We start from the raw sequence: 20,957 nt of genomic DNA, 5'->3' as shown, positions 1-20,957 counted from the left end.
AAATCCTTTGGCCTAAAACTTGTACTTCTAGAATTTTATCCTAAGAAAATAATCAGAGGTTCGAGTAATACGCAAGTAAAAAGATGTTTGTTGTAGCACTATTTCTGGTTAGAGGAAAAAAAATAAATAAACGAATAGCAACCTAGAAGTGACTTAAGTCATGACCCATATAAGACAGATTATAATATAGATTTTTTTAAATTGTGCTTTTGAAGAATTTTTAATATTAGGAAAAGAAAATGCTTATGATGGGATCCAAAACCAAAGGTACAGTATGATTGCAATTACATGAAAATATTCAGGGAAAAAATTTTTAAATATGCAAAAATGTTAATGAAAGTTATTTCTTAGTGATAGAATAGCGAGTGCTCTTCATTTTCATCTTGTATCATTTCCTTTGCTTTCCAAATTTCCTATACTGTAAGATCTTTGTCTTTTTTTGGGGGGGGGGCACGCCTGCACCATGTGGAAATTCCTGAGCCAGGGATCAAACCCATGCCATGGCAGTGACCTGAGCGCTACAGTGACAATGCTGTTCCTTAACCTGCTGATCCACAAGGGAACTCCCTCATCCTTTTGAAACTGAAAAAAAATCTGCTACATTTTAAAATGAAATGTGATTGTTGCATCTCTTCTATTCATTACTCCTGGGGCATTCTCCCAGGAGAAATTATTTGCTGCTTATCCCCAGTTATCTTAGACCCTGGATCCGGCTGAGGACACATCAGCAAAGCTATCAGCAGAGGAGAAAGAAGAAAGACGGGTGCTCACTAGGTATTCCTGACACGAGCTTCAGGGGCCTCAGGACACGCACGGCCCGGAGGGTCCTCAGGTCCACGTGTGTGTTGAAGTGGGTTCCCGCAGTGGCCAGGATGCTGCAAGACGGAGACACAAAGGGTCGAGGTTACCACAGGCTGGCTTTCTCCCCCTGTTTCATGGGGAAAGCTGGGTTAAAGGAGGATCAGCCTGGAAAGCACGCAGAGCTGATGCCAGCTGTGTGTGGGTGCACCTGAGCTTGGGTGAATCACCAGTGATTCCGAGTGGAATTAAATTTAGCCTCATCTGGGTTTCACTTTGCTAAGGAGGAAAACTTATCATCACATTAGAAGCCTAGATCCAAATTATTAGTAAAACACAAGGTCCCTGGTGTGTGTCTCATTCCTGCCCTGAAACCTTGTCCCCTACCCTCTTCCCTGCCTCTTGTCAATTTCCTTCCCTTCTTTCCAACTTATCAAGGTCCTTATATTTTTTATTTTAAAATTTTCTGAGATTCCTCTGTCTCCTATCTCCTTCAGGAAATTTCTCTGGATTAACTCATGCTTCTCTATCCTGACACTTAGACTTTTAAGCAAACAAATCAATCACACTGATGCTTACAATTAGGGAATAAGTTCACCGGTTGCCATACAGTATTTTTATAATTGCTCCAAATCACGGCCTGACCTGAATCTGGTTTCTTGGTTCTGACTTTTCCACTTCCACAGCCATATCCAGAAACACACACACACACACACACACACACAGAGAACACGATACAAAAATCCATGACAATCCTATTAGATTGTGTACACCAGGTACCTTGTCTTGAGGAGACCATTTATTTCCTATAATCCCATGACACTGCAAGTGCTTTGGAAAGACAAAGCCACTTAAGTATTTATGGCAGACACAGCAGAAGACGAGGAGCCAGAAGAACTGGGTTTCTGTCCTGACTCATGCACTTGAGAACTGGGTGACTTGGGGCAAGTCAACCTCTGTGAGCCTCACTCTCCTCATCTACAAACCAGGGGAGGACCATGGCCTAGTTACAGAGCTACTGTGACATGGTCTTGAATATTGCGGGTGTTCTGTAAACCACAGTGTGCAAAAGAGACATGAGAGCTAGCACGAATGTGAATAATACTGGTGTTGCAACTTTGTCTAATTTTAGTTGTCTTTCTGTTAGAGAGTACCGGCACAATTTTAGCTATATGGAACTATTGGGGAATGAGTCATTCAGAAAACTGAATTTTCTATATTGTCCGAGAATGGTTATTTCATTTAATTATTTCTGGGGGAATTCTCCTAAATATTTCAAGCTCCGAAGAAGATGCCTTGAAGTGCCTTCGGTACCTGGATGAGAACGTGAACAAAAGGTTTCTGCCGTATTGTCTCTAGAAAGTAGATATGGAATCAACAGGCACAGATCACACAGAGCCAGAAGATTATAGCTATGAGCAGTAACTTTGAAACAAGCAGTGCCGGCCAACAGCCAAGTGGGCTGCTTTATGTGGTAGTGACTCCCCAACATTTAAAAGGTTCAGGCACCGACAGAAGAACTCTGCTTTAGGAAGAGAAAAGGGGTCCCCCATTGGGTTGAAGGTGACTTAAATGACCGATGGTGATTTCTTTCAACTGCAATCTGTCATTCCAGGCTGATCCAACCTCAAAATTGGAACCAGAAAGCCAGCTGGGTCTCATAAAGCAGCTCAGGAGCTAGGCAAGCATCCCAAATTTTCTCCATCTCTCCCAACCCAAACTTCCATCCTCTCATCTGAAAAGGAGGGACTTTAGAAGAGCAGAATTTCTGATGCTGCTTTTTTTCCCCCTTTTTTGGCCACCCCGTGACATATGGAGTTCCCAAGCCAGGGATCAGATCCAAGGCACGGTGGCAACTCAGGCTGCAGCTTAACCCACCATGCCGGGCCAGGGATCGAACCTGCTTCCCAGTGCTCCCAAGACCCTGGCGATCCCATTGTGTCACAGTGAGAACTCCTCTGACACTGGTTTTGACTCTATTTTCCAAGGCCAAAGAGAGACATTCAGGAGGGAGTAACAAGTAGGGAGAAAGAGAAGAGAGAGCGAGGCGAAACATGGAAAAGAGGACTGCAAAACAGGACAGAAATCAAAAGAAGTGAAAGGAAGAAGAGGGAGAGAAAGAGAAGTTTCAAGGATGGGCACAGAGATAGAGCCAGAACCCCAGGACTGCGGGCTCACTGCTCCCTGGATCCCTAGCTGGGAAAGGGGCACGTGCTCTGAGTCCTGGGACACACACCGGGTCGGCTTTCCCTCTGGTTCGCTGTCTTATAGACACAGTGGATAGAATTGGCCCCCTTTGGAAATCAGAGTTGTTTCCTAGGATACCCAGACACAGGAGATGCTCTTTCCTATCCTAAAAAGGGCCATGAAAAATGAAAATCTCCTCCCCAACCCTGAGCTGAACAAGGTACCCTACGGAACACAGAGGTGGGAGTCCAAGGATGATGCTAAAAGGCAAATAGGCAGGAGCGTAAAGAGGACGACGTGATAGAGGAAAAGGAGGAGGAGAGGGTGGCGCTGTGAGCAGTGATGAGAAGTGTGGAGACGAAAGCAGACAGGGAAAGAAGGAAGGGAAGCTGATGGAGAAGCAAATGCCAGAGAAACACGGAGGCTCACATGGGATGAAGAAAAGCAAAGCTGACTTCAGGGAGAGAAGCAAAAATACTGTTTGCAGCCAGCCACGGAGCTGTGTCCCTGCCCTTTCCACCAAGTGCAGCCCTGAACTGAACCAACAGCCCCAGGTCCTCCAAGCCGCACAGACCTCAGGCAGGGCCATGCCCCTGGGGCCCTGTGCGCCACTCCCGCCCCCAGCCCCTGAACTGCTTCTCTTTCATCCAGCGCAGGAGGGCTAACAGCTGAACCTCTGGCGGATGCTCATGGCCACTGGCTGCCTCCTAGTATTCAAATCCTCCTAGAGGGCAGGAAATACTATTCAGCTCCCCAATCCAATTTGGCTCCTGTTAGAAAGAAACAGGAGCGATGAAATTCTTTTTTTTTTTTTCTTTTGTTTTTGCCTTTTTAGGGCTGCACCAGTGGCGTATGGAGGTTCCCAGGCCAGAGGTCCAAACAGAGCTGTAGCTGCCAGCCTACACCACAGCCACAACTGTGACCTACACCATAGCTCACGGCAACACCAGATCCTTAACCCACGGGGTGAGGCCAGTGATCGAACCCACATCCTCATGGATACCAGTTGGGTTTGTTAACCACTGAGCCGCGATGGGAACTCCAGGAACAATGGAGGAAAAGATAATTAAGGAAAAGGGCCCTATTCTGTACTCCTATAAAACTCTGTGCCCACAGCCATCAGCGCCCTTTCTACATCCTACAGAAAGTCTCTGTTTTCTCACCAGTCTCCCCTCTGAGATCTGGAAAAGCTCAACCAGAGATCCTGTCTTCCTCATCCCGACACGCCCCACCCCCAGCCCAGGGTCTGGCAAAAGGTGCTCAATAAATGCACGACCGATCAAACCGCACTGAATAAATGGGCAGGAATAAACGTGCTGAAGCAGGGGTCAAATGGACAAAAATACTGCAGAAACGCTAGATCTTATCAAAGGAAAGATGAGGATCGCAGAGCTGGTTTGCTCCTCAAACGCAGGCCTGTCTGAGCATCTGGCGGGGGTGCTCTGGAAACCTGACCGCCAGCATGTCAGAGTCTAATGAGGTTCTTCAATGAACTGCTAAGATGCCTGCTCGCCAACAGATCCCCCAGGACAGGAGCTGTCCAGCCCCCAGGGGGAGAGTTAGGGAAGGGGGGAAAGGGAGGAGGAAGACTCTAGATTCTAAGACTTGCCCCCCAGCAAAATCCAAGCACTGAAGAGCCCCCAGCTCAGCACGATTTTGGGCCTTATCCAGAGCAGACCCTGCGCAGGAGGCTCAGGGCAAGGGACCAGTAGGAAAGGCCCTGGTCCCTCAGTCTAGCAGGAGACAGATACAGAAATGAAAGGATCGTAATTCATCGTGAAAAGTGTTGCAACAGAGGTGTTTACAAAGGGCTATGAGAAGGGGAAATGCTGCAGCGCCAGACACAGGGTTCCTACACGCCAGCATCTTCCAGATATATGATCTCATTAAATCTTCCAAACTATCCCGATATCACTATTGACTTCATCTCATAGAGGAGGCAGCTGAGGTTCAGCAACAAAGTTAAATTGCTAATAAACAGCAAGAGCAGGCAGGAACACCCATCCTCGTCTAAGATCCAAGCCCATCGTTTCCCACTCGGCCATGTGTGCCAGCCACTGGCTTCTCTGTCTCAGGCACCTCCCCTGTTCCTCTGTCCAGCATATCACTAAAAATAACAAGGTCACAGAGGGTGGTCCCCAGACAAGCCAGTAAACCTGGCTTCCTTCATTCCAAGGCCTCAACCGCTAATTTCCACATGTGAGCCAGCATCTCTCACAGGGCCAGCAGGGCGTGGGGCTCCCCGTGCCCCAGGTGGTGACGGCCACATCCCCATCCACACACAGCAAGGGACACGTGCACCACAAGACCAGAACGAGGCCACCAGGACGAGTCCAATTCCCAGTTAATAAAAGCTAAGCTCTCTGCCGTGCCAAGAGGCATACGCGTGCACTCTTCGGGAGCAGAGGCAGTGTGCTCCATTTCTTTTGTCCCCATGAGCACAGAGCCTGGTGGGGAGCTCTGTACCCAGAGGGGGCTGATCATCGCTTGATTCCCGAGGTAGAGGAGAGTCAGAGAGCAAACACAACCTCTGACCAGCCTCAGCACAGAGGCTGCGATCTACATGCGGTGGAAGTTCAAAAACTGTCTCCTGAAGATGTCACAGCTCATCATTTTTGCTTACAGGTGTGAGCAAGTGAGAAGAAAGCAGAGGCTAGTGGCCTCCTGATGATGTGGCCTGATTGTCAAACAGGGGTTCAGCACAGCAGATGATGGGGGGGGCGGGGAGGCGGATACTTTCGGGTGATTACAAGCCAATGATCTCTTCCCACGTCATCACCCAAAGTATCCTTCGACCCTGCACTCCTTTTGACGTTGGGGTTTTGTCTCCGCCTCCTTGTCAAGCCAGGTCTAACTGTCTCTTTGCACAGGTGTATGTCACTTCACACATGCAGGGGTGAAAGTGCCCGGAAGCCTTGTACAAATATCACACTAGACATTCCTCCTTGCTTCCCTGAAATTAATATTTAACTCGGCATCTCATATTTTTATTTGCTAAATTTGGCCACTCTACCTCAGTGGTGACCAGAAATGACCAAGAAAAGGGCCTCCCTCTCAGTGATTGCCCCAGCCCTAAAGAACTGCCCACATTCCAGTTCTCTTCTGAAAGGAGATACAAGCCCAGGCAGGTCATCATTAGGCCTAGAATTCCCTCCTGAGCTCCAGAAATCACCTGTTTTATCTCTGACCATAGAACTCCCAAGGGAGAGCCTCGTTCGCCTTTGAAAACCACACTGTCCATATCTTTGCAACTAGGGTGTTAGGTGTGTATCCAGCCCATATTATGAGAAGACCGCGAGGAGGCTGGAAGGCACCGACTCCAAGCTGGCTTCCCAACCCAGAGTGGAGGCAGGATATCATTTCCTTGGAAGCAGGATATAGCAGCCAGAAGGGGGCTGTTCATGGTCACTGCAAAGCTTTCCGTTAAGGCTCAGTTCCTTCATCTCTTTCATTATTCTAGCTCCAATGAGGCACCAAAGTCCATCCTATGCTTCCTCTACCGCATCTCTTGGATTCATCTTTTTTTTTTTTGACTTCATAATTTCCTTTATTTCTATACAGTAAATGTAACATAAATGATTATACTATTTTAACTTTTTTTTAAAAAAAAAAGAAAACCTTGCTTATTCCTTTTTTTATCATTTATTTATATATATTTTTTCTACTGTAGAGCATGGTGACCCAGTTACACAGATATGCGCACATGCTTTTTTCTCACATTACGTGTTCCATCCTAAGTGACTCGATAGAGTTCCCAGTGCTACATAGTAGGATCCCATTCATCGTTTACTCTCCAGCCTCTCCTCTTGCCTGGATAACCGTCCTCACACCATCTCTCCCCTGTCTAAGGAATTCATTCCAGGCTCCAGGGCCCAGCTGAAACCCTGCCTGTTCCTGGAAAAGGTCCACAATCAAAAGAGACTTGCACAAGGATTCTGAGAAAGGAGTTGCACACACGTTCTCCCGTCTCACTGGCTGATCTCGATACCAGTTTCAGCCCTCACACCAGCTGTCTGGCCTTATGCAAAGGCCTCTCCGTGCTACAGTTTTCTCATCTGCAACATGGGGTCCATGCCTTCTTAAGAGAGTTGATGTTGTTTAAAAGAGGTACGGCTTGTAAAGTTCATCACAGAGTGCTGAGTTTCCCTGCTGGGTTCTTGACTGTAAGCCACAGAAACCAATTCTAGGTTTCTTAAACAAACAAAAGTATAGGGAGAGGATACGAGGAGCTCCCAGAGTTGAAGGCATGTCGGAAACCAGGCTGGGAAAACAGGAAAGCAGACCTTTTGGGGTCACTGACTGCATAATGTTTCTCAAAGCCATCCAGATGCTAACTCCTGGAACCTAACGTGACCTGACCAGGCAAAAAGAGGTTTTGCAGATGCGATTAAGGATTCTGAGATGGGAAGTGTATTTTAAATAGGCCCTAAAAGCAGCACAAGCGTCCTTGTAGGAGGGAGGCACAGGGAAGACGTGACTAGAAAGAAGGTGATGTGGGGAGGGAAGCAAGAAGAGAATGGGTCCACCAGCCAAAGCCACCAGAAATGCAGTTCTAGAAGCTGGGAAAGGCAGAGATAGGAATTCTCTCCTCAAACCTCTGGTGGGAGCACAGCCCTGCGGACACCTTGGTTTTGGCCGAGTAAAATGGATTTGGGATTTCTGACCTCCAGAACTGAAGACAGTAAGTTTTCTTTAAGCCACCAAGTTTGCTGTAATTTGTTACAGCAGCAACAGGAAACTAATACACTTGGCAATGATCAGAATATCCAGGACATCCTATTCTTAGGCCACTGTGGATATACCTGCCCACTAAAACTACTGCCATAATGTCGCCAGAATATAAGGCCGGTGGAAAAAGCATGTGGTTGCGCTTAAGTCACATGTCCACTCACCCCCTCATCTGGCTGCACTGGGACAGTCCTCCACCCCTTTCAAGATAAGCAAGGCCCCCAGCAATAACACAAACGACAAAAGATTCTCCCAAAAAGGAGATCAGGGACCCTGAGGGAAGCTGGACCTGGGATAACTAAAAAAACGACAATATCCAGGACAGCCTGGCTCATAGAATGTACTTAATAAATAGGTGTTTTGGAGGAAGAAGAGAAGGAATTTATCTGTTATCTAGAAAATGAGATGGTCAGATAGAGGGCGCTCTTGGACCCCTTCTCACTCTAAAACTCTGTGCGTCCAAGCCCACCCTGATGGTGCTACAGCCCCATAGCTCACATCCATCTCCCCTTTCTCAGAACATCCAGAGCTGCACGACATTTCACACCTGACCGCATACTGTTCTTGCATCTTAGGAAAAAAGCCTGATCATTAGCAGGAATTACGTGGATCCTCATAACTCCGGTTCAAAGCCAGCTCCTTGATGGCAGAAACTGCCTTTCACATTTCTATCTACCTCGGCTCCTTCCTTAATGATATGCAAGAGTGGTGCCCAAGAAAAGCCTTGGACTCAGGAGAAACGAGTACTAATACATCCCTGTTGGGACAGAATGGCTGGGCTTGTCCGTGGACCTGTGACTGAGCCCACAGGCACCTGTATATACACCTGGGACATGGACATCCATTTAGCCACGTGTGCAAGTAATGAGGACCTATCAGAAATCTATGGAATTACACCTTATGTGTGCCTCTCCATTTCTTTTAAAAAATTACTGGAAGTGCGATTTGATCTGGGCATCAATTTATATATACTTTATTTTGAAAAACTCCAAAGAGTCAGTGACTATTAAAACTGTTCACACAGAGACAAGATTCTCCTCTCCAAAATTCAACATGATCAAAATTCATTTCTGGACAGAAAAAAACAGGTGTCAGGCCCAGCCAGTTCCCAGTCCCTCAAGCCGCCTCCTCTTCTTCCTCTGCCCTTAGGCGGGGGCCCCTTGATCCCATTCGGGCTTAGCTCCATCCCAGAGCCCAGACCCCACCTATGCGATCTCCTGATACATACTGAGTGTATGCTATGCAGGAGATGCTGGCATTAGGATGGAGCCCAAGACAGAGATGATGACTGTCCTGATGAAACTTAATGAAGGACAGACACAAAGTAGATCACAGTTACAGGAAGCGGAAAGTCAGAGCAGAGAGGCTTTCCTGTGGACACAGCACAGGAGCTCAAAGGTGAAGAACGAGGAGGCCAGAGGAAGCAACATGGGAAGAACTTCCCAGCTGGCAGAGGGCCCAGGGGCAGAAAGGGGATTGGCAGACCTGAAAAATTCAAATCAAGGGTTCTCATGACGGGAACCTAGTGATCGAGGGAAGAAGGGAGGGCGGAGAGGCCGAAGCCACTGGACACATGTCAAATCAAGAAGACTTTATAGGCTGTGTCAGAGGTTTGGACCAAGACTGGCAGTGCTCCAAAGCTCCAGGCTTATATTTGGTGACAGGACATCGGGTTACTCACGCTGCTACTCTGGGTGCCAAAGAATTTCTCTGATTTCACCATTGATCTCTCATCGCCTCCCCAGCCCCATCTTCTATACCTGGGTGTCTACCTTGGTCTCTGTACCTGGGTTAATGTCACCTTCTAGCTCCAGAAGCCCCACCTGGGGCAGCAGCTGCTGTGTGCCTCCCCTACAGTAATCGTCCCAGATAACGGAGACATCCTCTGGCCAAGCCCCGTGGGGAGGCTGGGCCCCTCTCCAGCCCTAAAGGGTGCGCTTAGATTAGTCTAAGCCAATTACCCATCGTCCTGCGTCGTGGTTTATGAATGGACAGGTCATGGACCTGGGGCCTTGGAGTGTGAGGTAAAATATCCTGTGGGGCTTCAACTGACCCATAAGCTTAGAACCAAAGTAACAACATAAACGGCAATGATTTTCCAACCTTTCTGACCAGCGCTTACAATAAGAAATACATTTTCCACCACAAGCCAGAGGGCATCTACTCGTGTAATTGTATAATGCTTCATAAAATAACTTACTCCTCCTACGTGTAACACATTCGTATTTTCTCTTGGATTCTTCCTTGCTATCTTTTGTTTAACCAACTATATTGCTTTCATGACCCTCAAATGGGGTTGGGCCACCGTTCGAAAAACCCAGATGTAGAGACCGGCCGATACACACACACGTTTTCTCTAAGGAGACTGTTCCAATGAGAGTGAGATGGACTAATACGAACGGCTGCTTCAACAGCACCATTCTTGGTGGCTTCCCAGAACAATGAGACAGTTTGCCTTGAACGGTTTTGTGCTTTTCCAAGCACTGCAGACACAGCATTCTAGGTGAGACCCTGTTTCCTCCTGTGATACCTGAAGTGGTGTCAGCATCTCACTGACCCTGGGAACGGCAGTCTTAAAGAGACCACAGGCACACAGGCTAACCTCAAAACCATCCCGAGACAGCCGTTTGTTTCTGTTTCCTTGGTTGATTGCTTTTGTTTGGTTTTTGCCCTGGGTCAGAGTGGAGCATGGCCTTTCTTCTAAGTCCTCAAATAATAAATAATACCCAAGAACTCTTAATATTTCTTAGGAGGCTAGGAAGGAGGGGGGCAGGGTCAAGTTTCCAATAGAGAGGGCCTCTTTCCAGAAGAGAACAAGTAGTTCTCTAGTTAATAAAAGTAAGGCAGGAGTTCCCACTGTGGCTCAGCAGAAACGAATCTGACTAGTATCCATGAGGATGCAGGTTTGATCCCTGGCCTCGCTCAGTGGGCTACAGATCTGGCATTGCTGGGAGCCGTGGTGTAGGTTGCAGATGTGGATCTGGCATTGCTGTGGTGGTGGCATAGGATGGTGGCTACACCTCCAACTAGACCCCTAGCCTGGGAACCTCCATATGCCTCGGGTGCGGCCCTAAAAAGCCAAAAAAAAAAAAAAAAAAGGCAGGCAACTTTCTGGATTATAAAATAATGGGGTTCCTAATTAAGTTTCATTAAGAATCCTAGCGAATATGAAGGTGTCCCCAAATACGCCTTTTGATAAGCAGAAACATCACAGCATACAATTCCTCTTTCCTTTCCCACCAAAAGAAAGTTGGACAATCACGCCGTGTCACATCAAGGAGAGGAAGTTGTACTGACACTTAAGACCCAACGTTGTAGGGAGTTTGTGCTGCGCCTTATAGGATGTAGAGCAGCATCCTGGCCTCTACCCGCCGGATGCCAGCAGCACCCCCTCCTCCACCCCCTGCCAGGTCATGACAACTAAGGAGGTCTCTGGACATCATCAAATGTCCTCCAGGGGGACCCTTGGTTGAGAACCACTGCCATTAAGACCAAAGACAATGCGTGTTCTTCACACCTACTCCCCCACGGACTCTGGAGAAGCACACGCAGCCCCGCTCCCGCAGAAATGAAGAGGTTGCCAGGACGACCCCCAGCCACAGGTCCCCACTGACCATTGCTGATGAAATGATGAAATCCCCTCTGCTTTCTCCTTGAAACAGTTCCCAGGGGATGCCTAAACCTTAATCCCGCTGTGTCTCCAAAGGAAGCCTTGATCGAAAAGAAGAGTTTCCCCCAATGGTGCACAGGGAAGGACAGAGAAACAGACATAGGAGGGTTTAACCAGCTGAACCTCAGTGTAGTGGAAACAGAGGCCAAGCTCCCACTGATGGGCCAGGTTTCTTTCTTTTTAATGAGAAAGTTCCTGATTATTTACCCAGACCCAGCAAGGAGAAATGCCAAAAGCACTGGGTAGAAACTGACTGTCATGCACAACCAGGGAATGACAATGACGATAAGAGAAAGCTGCCTCTCTGTGTCACAACTTACATAGCCCTCTTCCACAGCAGCTCCTTTATCCCCTATTTTCTAAGGGTGAGACTAAAGAAGACTCACAGAGAGAAAGGTCACCAAGACCTAGCCCAAGGTCACGGAGAGAGTAAATGGTCAAATTGAGACTCAAACGCGGACATTTAGATTCCTAAGTTGGAGGGCTTTCAGGAGCTACAAAAGACGATGGCTAATAGCTGGAATTACAGCCCAAAGGCACATATATTTGACAAATGCCTTCTCCCGGATGTCCACAGAGCCGCCTCTCTGCAGGGCCTTACGGTGTCCTGTGCCTGCAGCATGGTATGACTGTTACCAAAACTGTGCTTCAGAGAGTTGGCAAAGAAGGAAAATTGCTGGAGAGGGAAATCCCACATTACAGGAATGCGCTAACATAAATACATGTTCTTTGAGTTGTTTTGCTAGTAGTGGGGAGGGATTTCTGTTGATCTACCACCCACACGTGTTCTCTCCCCAGGCCTCCCTCAGGACCAGGAACAAGCATCTGCGATATGGCTAGCCAGGGAGAGGGCTAGGCTGAGGAACAGAACCCAGCTAAGTATCCATGTGGGGGCCAAGCCCCTTAGGTAGGCCTCGGGAGAAGAATGCACCAGCAAACGCCAAGAGCAGATCACAGACACCAGTTGTATCATCCAGCACTGCCCATACTGAGTGGCCGCCTATGGTGCATACAGCCAGCACCTCCCTTTTCTCCAACAATACCTCTATCTCTACAGTTCTTTTCAAAAAATTCTAATGTTCTTATGTGACATTGCTGGCCAGCTTTTAGGTTCAGGGACAGGGTCCATAGGATGTGTGGACGTAGGACCAGAGTTTGGTTGAACATTTCTGAAGCAGCTACAAGATAAAACAGAAGCCATAAAATAAAAGGCTGTAGCTGTCCATGTTTTCTCTCCCAGAACAAAGCTGGCTGCCGTGAGAGAGAAGAATAAAGCTGATCCCCTGGAGCTGAGAGGGATGAAGGCAGGAAGGAATTCTTCTGGAGACAGCTGCCTGATCGTGCCATTCCTGAAGCCCAACTACTTCCTGACATTTCTGCAACTTAGTGGGCCCGTGAGACATCTCTTCCCTTAAAAGCCCCTTCTGGCTTAAACTAGTCCAGGTTTAACTTCCATCACTCACCACGACCCAATCACTTATTCTGTCCAGATAATAACCTCTGAATAAGAAGCCAAAGCAAAGAAATTGATATAACTGGCATGGTCAGACGAGAGGTAAGCAGGATACATTAAAAACAAAGAAAAACTTAGAAACATGTCCCTGGCATAGGGCCGATACATCAGAGGATGTACTAGCTTTTTCCTTGATGTCACCCTAACAAGTGGCTTAATTCCTAAGATACTGAAACTATGCTCCCTCTTTGGCTTCAGAAAGACAGAAATATTATACACATTCATGATCCTGCAGAGAGTCAGAGGCCTCTTCTCTAGGCAGCAAATGCTGATGAGTGCGAGTTAACACTGGATCCTTCCAAACAGGAGGAAAAGAAAAGCCTAAGTAATAAAACTCTACTTTCTCAGTGTGTTGGGGTAAGGGGACTTTTATTTTTTATTTCTTATTTTTTTGTCTTTTGGCTGTCTGGGAAATATCTGGCTGAAAGAATCTGAGTTTATAGACATTCTCACATCAATGACTCTTTCAGACGAATCATGGATCCATAAATTTTAGGAAAAAAATATATGTGTCCATTGTTCCACGTTCCTAGTTCTGCCTACAACACCTGAGAGATGGATTTGTATGACAGGCGTATGCCTTTCTGTCTTCTAGGATGACAAGTATTAAAAAAAAAAAAATACCCCGATAATTTCTGTACTTGCACAGACGACAAACCTACAATTACCGTGATGATAAAGAGGCAGTTACAAAGTCGATCTAAAGTATCAAGTCTGCAGTGCTGAACCGGAGCTATTTTGTCAGAGAAAACAAAATGCTTTTTACTTTGTAGCATCATTAAACCAAAATTCATTCCAGTACTTCTGAGTCATCTCATATCCCATACCACCCATGTGGAATACGAAAATACGAGCAATTTTAATAATTAAAAAGAATTGTGCTTATACACAAGAACGCTTTCGTGGTTGCCCAAATCTATTTGATAAAAGTATGGAAGCACAAACAAAGCGAGGGGTTTTAACTGTACTTTCACGGTGAAAAAATAAAACGCTGACTTGTTAGAGGAATCAAGAGGTTGCTCTCCCAGCCAAAGACCGAAGTGGCATGGGCATTTTCTCACAAAGGAATTTAAAAGAGCACCTTCTGCTATTTATAAGGGACAGTGGAGCGAGTTCATTAATAACGGCGTCTAGACGAAGGGACTGCTGCCCCTTGTACAAGTGCTGACACCCAAGGTCCAAATTTAACTCAATGGCGATGATCTTTCTTTTCAGCTCTGAAGTTATTTTTACCCTGCCAGCGATGCAAATTAGCTCATGGCCCCTGAGCATGAAAGAAACCAGGCTGAGACTGGTTAATATTTGATGAAAAATGAAAATAATATAAACCACATTCCTGGCACTGAGCTTCACATACTTTATAACTGACCCTGGAAAGAGAGAGCCAGGAAATATTTCTGTGCCAGTCTAGCATTAAAAACGGGAAGGCTGGAGACAGTGGACGAAAGAAGAAACAGAATGTTTAATGATGATATGAGAACGTTCCACAGCGTTATAGTCAAAGAAATTCACATTAAAACAGCACAATCACCTGTTCCACCTATCAAACGGCCACCACTAGAAGGACAGTAAATGGGTGCGGAACTCCCCCCATTTTTTTTGTCTTTTTAGGGCCACACCTGCGGTATATGGAAGTTCCCAGGCCAAGAGTCAAATCAGAGCTGTAGCCACCAGCCTACGCCAGAGCCACAGCAACGCCAGATCCGAGTGGTGTCTGCGACCTACACCACAGCTCACGGCAGTGCCAGATCCTGAACCCACTGAGCAAGGCCAGGGATCGAACCCGCAACCTCACAGTTCCTAGTCGGATTCGTTTCCATTGCACCACAACAGGAACTCTGGGTGCGACTGCTGTGAAAAGCCGTTGAACGATGTGTACGCCAGGACACTGAAGATGGTCACTCTTTGACCCAAAATTTTAGGAAATCATTTTAAGTACATACTCCAAACCGAGGGCAAAGTTTTACAGATGACAGCGTGCACTGAACCACTTTTTATGTTAGTAAAAAAATCTAAAAATCACCCACAACTAAAAAATAAGAACACAAACAGCCCAATTTTAAAAATGGTCAAAAGAAGCAAATAGACACTTCTTCAAAGAGAGATGTGATTGGAAAATAAGCACATGGACAGAGGCACCATTATTAATCACTAGAGAAATGTCAGTTAAAACCACAATAGTTATTACTACACACCTATTAGAAAATTAAAAAAAAAAATGAAACAAAACAAAAGCCAGTGCTGGTAAGACTGTGGAGCAACTGGAACTCTTGTATATTTCCTAGTGGGACTACAGAATAGTACAGCCGTTTTGGAAAACAGTTTGGTAGCTGCTTAAACATACATTTGCTCTATAACCCAGCAATGAAGAGATACTTCTCACAGCTAGATTCCTAACTGCCCTACACCAGAAACATGACAAGGGTCCCTCAAACGGTGAATAAACAAACTGCGATATACTCATACAATTCAGGGCCAGGCAGCAATAAAGAGGAAGGAACTCTTGGCATATGCGACAACATGGATGAGTCTCAAAAGCACTCTATTAAATGCAAGAAGCAAGAGTCAAAAGGTGACAAACTAAATGATTCCATTTGTATGATATTCTGGAAAAGGCAAAACTCTACACACAAAACAGAGAAGTGGCTGCTAGGGGCTGGGGCTAGAGAGAGAGGAGGGACTATAAAAGGGCTAGAGGGAAATTTCAGAGTGAAAGAAATATTTTCCATCTTGATTGTGGTGGTGGTTGGCTGACCATTAACATTTGACAAAACACACAGAACTGTTATCTCTCAAAAAGACTGATTTTATTATGTGTAAATTATACCTCACTAAACCTGACTTCAAAAAAAAAATCAGACTCCTCGGGGGTTTTAACAGGAAATTGAGCATCTTCACCATTTTTAAGTGTGCAGTTCTGTGTCATTAAGGCCATCCCCACTGCTGTGCAACCACCACCACCATAACACTTTGCACCTCACAAAACTGAAACTCTGGGAGTTCCCATTATGGCTCAGCAGGTTAAGGACCTGACGTTGCCTCTGTGAGGATGTGGGTTCAATCCCAGTGGGTTAAGGATCCAGTATTGCCGCAAGCTGTGGTGTAGGTTGCCGATGCGGCTCAGATATTGGGCTGCTGTGGCTGTGGTGCAGGCCGGCAGCTGCAGCTCTGATTTGACCCCTAGCCTGGGAACTTCCATAAGCCACGGGTGTAGCCATAAAAAGGAAATAAACGTGAAACACTGTACCTATTAAACACCAACTCCCCATTCTCTCATTCTGCTCCGTCCCTGCTAACTGCTATTCTTCTTTAGGTGTCTATGAATTTGCTAAGCCTAGGTACCCCAGATAATAGAACTACCGTATTGGTCCTTTTGTGACTGGCTGATTTCACTCAGCATCATGTCTTTAAAGTTCATCTGTGTTGTAGCATGCGTTAGGATTTCCTTTCTTCTGAAGGCTGAATAATATTCCACTCTATGCCTGGGGCACATTTTGTTTATCCATTCATCTACCAATGTTTCCACCTTTTGGCAATTGTGCGTGATGCTGCCATGAACACTGGTGTACAAATCTCTCTCTTCAAGTCTCTTCTTTCAATTCGTCTGGGTATATACCCAGCCATGAAATTTGGTAATTCTATGTTTAATTTTCTGAGGAACCTTCATACCAGTTTCTACAGAGAGACCTTAGTCTTATAACAAGATGGGAATGGTGAGCAAAGTACAGGGTACTCAGTGAAATAGTATGCAGCCCTTAACATGCTATGTCTCTATTATTTTTCATAACATGGAAAAATTCATCCTATGGTCTTAAAGGGGAAAACAGTTCAATTATAAAGGAAAAATATCTTTTTTGTATAACATAAATTCGACAATGTGAAAGGTATAAAAGCTGGAAGGAAATATACCCAAATGGTGACAGTGATCATTAGGTGATGGGTCTACAGTTTACTGCTTTTTTTTTTTTTCTGTCTTTTTAGGGCCATACCCGTGGCATATGGAGATTCCCAGGCTAGGGATCGAATCTGAGCTGTAGCTGCCGGCCACAGCCAAAGCCACAGCAATGGGGGATCCGAGCCACATCTGCGACCTACACCACAGCTCATGGCAGCGCCGGATCCTTAACCCACTGAGCGAGGCCAGGGATCAAACCTGCATCCTCACGGATGCCAGACGGGTTTGTTAACTGCTGAGTCACAACGGGAACTCCTACTGCTATTTTCTTCTTGCTTATCTGTACTTTGCACATTTTCTTTAATGAGAATGTATTCCTTCTATAATCAGAAAAACAAAGCTATAAAAAGGGGCCAGGTTGCTTGGAGTAGCTCCCTAACGTTCTAACTCAGCAGTGCAGAGAACATCTCAGGCTCCCACAGAAGCACCCTTCACAGCCCCATCCAGGACGGCCTCTGAAGTGGCAGGGGATTTGTACATTCATGTCAAGACAGGTTTTGATGGATAAATTTCAAATATAATGAAAACCCAACAGATTTAAAAAAAAAAAAAAAAAAGATCTCCAATTATCCTTGGCTCCTGGAAACAATTAAAACCTTTTAATGCAATGTGGACTGTTCCTCACGTTGCAGACAAAACGTCTGGGGCCCTGCATCCCGCACCCTCTGTGCCAGGAGCCCCCTCTGCTGTTCCTTCCACTCCTGACTCTATCTGATGACACAGGTCTTCAGTGGGTGCACTGGAGCCCTTCTTCACCTCTAGCTAAGGCAAGATACACACAGAGGCACTGGCGTATCCATCTGACACCTCTAAGAGACCATAATTCGTTCAGGTGACTGGAGGGCTGCATGGAGGAGGCGTGGGAAGAGACGAGGCTAGATGGTGGCATTATGTGAGAGTCAGTACAGAGGTATCTGAGGATTTAAAGTGGGAAATTGCATATCAGACTTACATTCTGAAAGATCATTCTAGGAATGGTCTGGAGACAGGATGGGGGGGGAGGGGACAGGAAGGCTGAGCGGGCCCATCCTGACACTGGGGACATGCCTGCCTGCTGACCTCACCCCCTCCGACGTATTTCACAGTAAAGCCATGGGGGTGGGGGTGGGGCGACTAAAAATTCTGTGTGAACCTTGAGTGAGAAAGGCTGTGAACTAGCCAATTATCGCCGGCTCTCCCTCCAAACGCTCCTTTGACACCCCTGGGAGCAGCAGCCGCAGCAGCGATGCTGCACACGCTCTGGCCTCCATTCTAGAAATGAGGGTGAACCGGGAGCATTAGCATTTCACTTCCTCAGAATGGCCACAGTGTCTCCTCACCACCACCACTCCCCCCTCCCCCCGACCCCGACGACAGCCCTCCAGCCCCACAGGGTGGCCTGAGGCCAGGCACCCCCCAGCGAATGCAGTACAGGCAGGGAAGTGGGTCCACCCTGCAGGGTGACCCCTCTCTGGGGGAGAAGGAGCTGATTCCATAACGTGAAGAAGTGCTTTTAAGAATTCCAGCGACCAGTGCCTGCAGGGCTTTTTGTTTTCTTTTTTCTTTTTGGCCTCGAATTTATACTCTTGCTTAGAGGTGGCTCTTATGGGGACACACGGAGGCAAGACTCTTGCTCAGGGACGCGGTGGAATGAAAATGGATGAGAAGGCACCGTCTCGGGGACTTCATGCCTGGTGTAAACCCTGAAGGAAGGTACACTGCCCCCTTCTTGCCCCAGAGAGATGACGCGCGACAATGTCACCCCACACGACATCCAGGAAGAAGATGCCGTGCAACACGACACTCTAGTATATTCACATGTGAAGCAGAAACCCCGTCCTGCATCGGACTCCTGCTCCTTTCCCCAGTGACAGCAGCTGGAGGCCCAAGGCCTCCTTCGTTCCAAAATCACTGGCGAGTCCAGGCCCACGTTTCCAGCAAGCTCAGAACAGTTCCATTCTTTCTGACAGGATGTAGGGAGTCAAGGTTGATGGAGCTTTTCTAATGAATTACTTTCTGGGATTTCTTATCCCAAAGCTTAGAAAAGGTTGCATGTCGTGCCAGGCGCTGCAGTTTCCATGGAAAAGAACTCTCCCCCTTCATTCCTTTGCTCATCCCTTCCCGCGTGAATGTAGGTTGACGTTTCCTGTGTATCAGATACCAGACAACGTGAGGAGCTGGGATGCGATGGCAAGCAAGACGGTCACGAGCTTGGAGCTTACAATCCAGTGGACCCCCTCTTCCAAGAGCCAAGACCAGGACAGAACAGGGGAGCTCCTGGCTCTGCCGGGGTCATGACACCAGATAAGCCCATTCTTTTGTGCCTTTGCTTTCTCAATGAGAAAATGAGGCTGCTGGTGCCACAGGGGGGAAAAAGCCGGTTGCTCTCTGTATGCAGCTCTTCCTCCCACAATAACACCGGGAGAAAATGCAGGGGTAACCGGGTGAATCTGCTAGCACAGAGAAGGATGGAAAGAAAATGAAAAGAAAAAGAAAATCGAAGCATATGGTTCTGTCCTTCCAGGATCCATGTGATTGCTTCTTTCAAGACTTCTGCTGATTAGGGACAGGCAGAAGCTTCTCTTGAGATGAGCGAATTCTATGTGGATACCCTTCTCCTCCCAAAGTCTGCAGCCCCATTTCTTGTATCTCAAGCCAAATCAGTGGGGAAGAGAGCAAGTGGGTACCTCTTTCTGGGTCTAGTGACTAATATTCAGGCACACCTCTGTGTGTCTTATAAATATATAAAATAATTTTAAAAGGGTTGGACAAATTCTGTCAAAAGTGAAACCCAGATAGGAGATAACGTAGGAGAGAAGCCCTAACCATTTTAAACAATAACCCTGGCTCAAAGGAGTTCCCCGGTGGCACAGCAGGTTAAGGATCCAGTATCGTCCCTGCAGTACTCAGGTTGCTGCTGTGGCACAGTTTAGATCCCTGGCCCTGGGAACGTCCACATGCCATGGGCGTGGACAAAACAAAACAAAAAGACAATGGCTCAAATATGCCTGGAACTTGGACGTTTGAGAGTGATAAACGCTGTCCAACACAAGTATCCCCAAATCCTTAAAAACAGTCTACACAGGATTATTGTCCCCATTTTAAAGATGAGGAGGCTAAAGCTCAAGAAGGCTGAGGGATCTGCTGTGAGTCCCACAGACAAAGAACTGGAGAAGTGGACCGGAACCCAGTCTCCAGCTCCCAAATGCAATGCACGCCTAGACTCAGCACTGAAAGAACATCTAAACTGCTTGTGAGAAACTGGGGATAAAAACAGAAGCCCTAGGAGTTCCCGTCTCGGCTCAGTGGTTAACGAACCCGACCAGCATTCATGAGGACGCGGGTTCATTCCCTGGCCTTGCTCAGTGGGTTAAGGATCCGCATTGCCATGAGCTGTGCTACAGGCTGCAGACTCGGCTCAGATCCCGCGTTGCTGTGGCTCTGGTGTAGGCCAGCGGCTTCAGCTCCGATTAGACCCCTATCCTCAGAACCTCCATATGCCGCAGATGAGGCCCTAAAAACACACACACAAAAAAAAGGCCCTAGAGACCTGAAAAAAAGTCTTTTTTAAAAAATTATTTTCATTTTTTAAAAATTTTTCCATCATAGCTGATTTAGTGTTCTGTCAATTTTCTCCTGAAAAAATTCTTCATTTTCAAAAAGATGGTTCTAGAATATAACAAGTAAACTCATTGTCAACCTCAGAGGAACTGGGCAATACATCAGTAAATAGTTTGTGAGCAAAAAGAAAGCAAGATGATCAAATAGTGCATGGGGTCACTTAGCTCAGTGCCTGGCACAGAGGAGGGGGCATAGCAAAGGTAAGGCCTGTTCCTCTCAATATCAACATCGTGTCTTATTATCGGGAATTGGCATGAGAGTGCTTGGAACACACCGAACTAAGACAATCTTGTTTCTTTTTTTTTAATGAGTTACTAGGTGAATAGATCAGGAAAATGCATAAGATCTGGTATCCCTGTATTTGAGTACATCCTTAGACAAAAATCTCTTAGGATATCAGAAAAGGAGAGAAAACCACTGGGTGAGGTGCTGACATATGAAAAAATCTTGCCCAAATTTTACAGCTCAGTGAATAGAATAAAATGTGGAATCCCAATACTGCCTTT

The 20,957-nt window shown here is 46.6% G+C and overlaps 1 protein-coding gene across 1 annotated transcript in view; it reads right to left on the bottom strand.

Annotated features, from left to right (window-relative positions):
• CACNA1E (calcium voltage-gated channel subunit alpha1 E) overlaps nucleotides 1-20,957 on the bottom strand; it is a 312,718-nt gene that overhangs the window by 217,087 nt on the left and 74,674 nt on the right. Inside the window, exon 4 of the mRNA XM_047754407.1 lies at nucleotides 772-875. Within this exon, the coding sequence (XP_047610363.1) occupies nucleotides 772-875 (104 nt within the window). The remainder of the gene's footprint in view (nucleotides 1-771; nucleotides 876-20,957) is intronic.

Source organism: Phacochoerus africanus, chromosome 11 (assembly GCF_016906955.1).
Source record: "Phacochoerus africanus isolate WHEZ1 chromosome 11, ROS_Pafr_v1, whole genome shotgun sequence".
Taxonomy (NCBI): Eukaryota; Metazoa; Chordata; class Mammalia; order Artiodactyla; family Suidae; genus Phacochoerus; species Phacochoerus africanus.
Note: the sequence above shows the minus strand (reverse complement) of the source record. Positions and strands in the feature narration are given on the sequence as shown.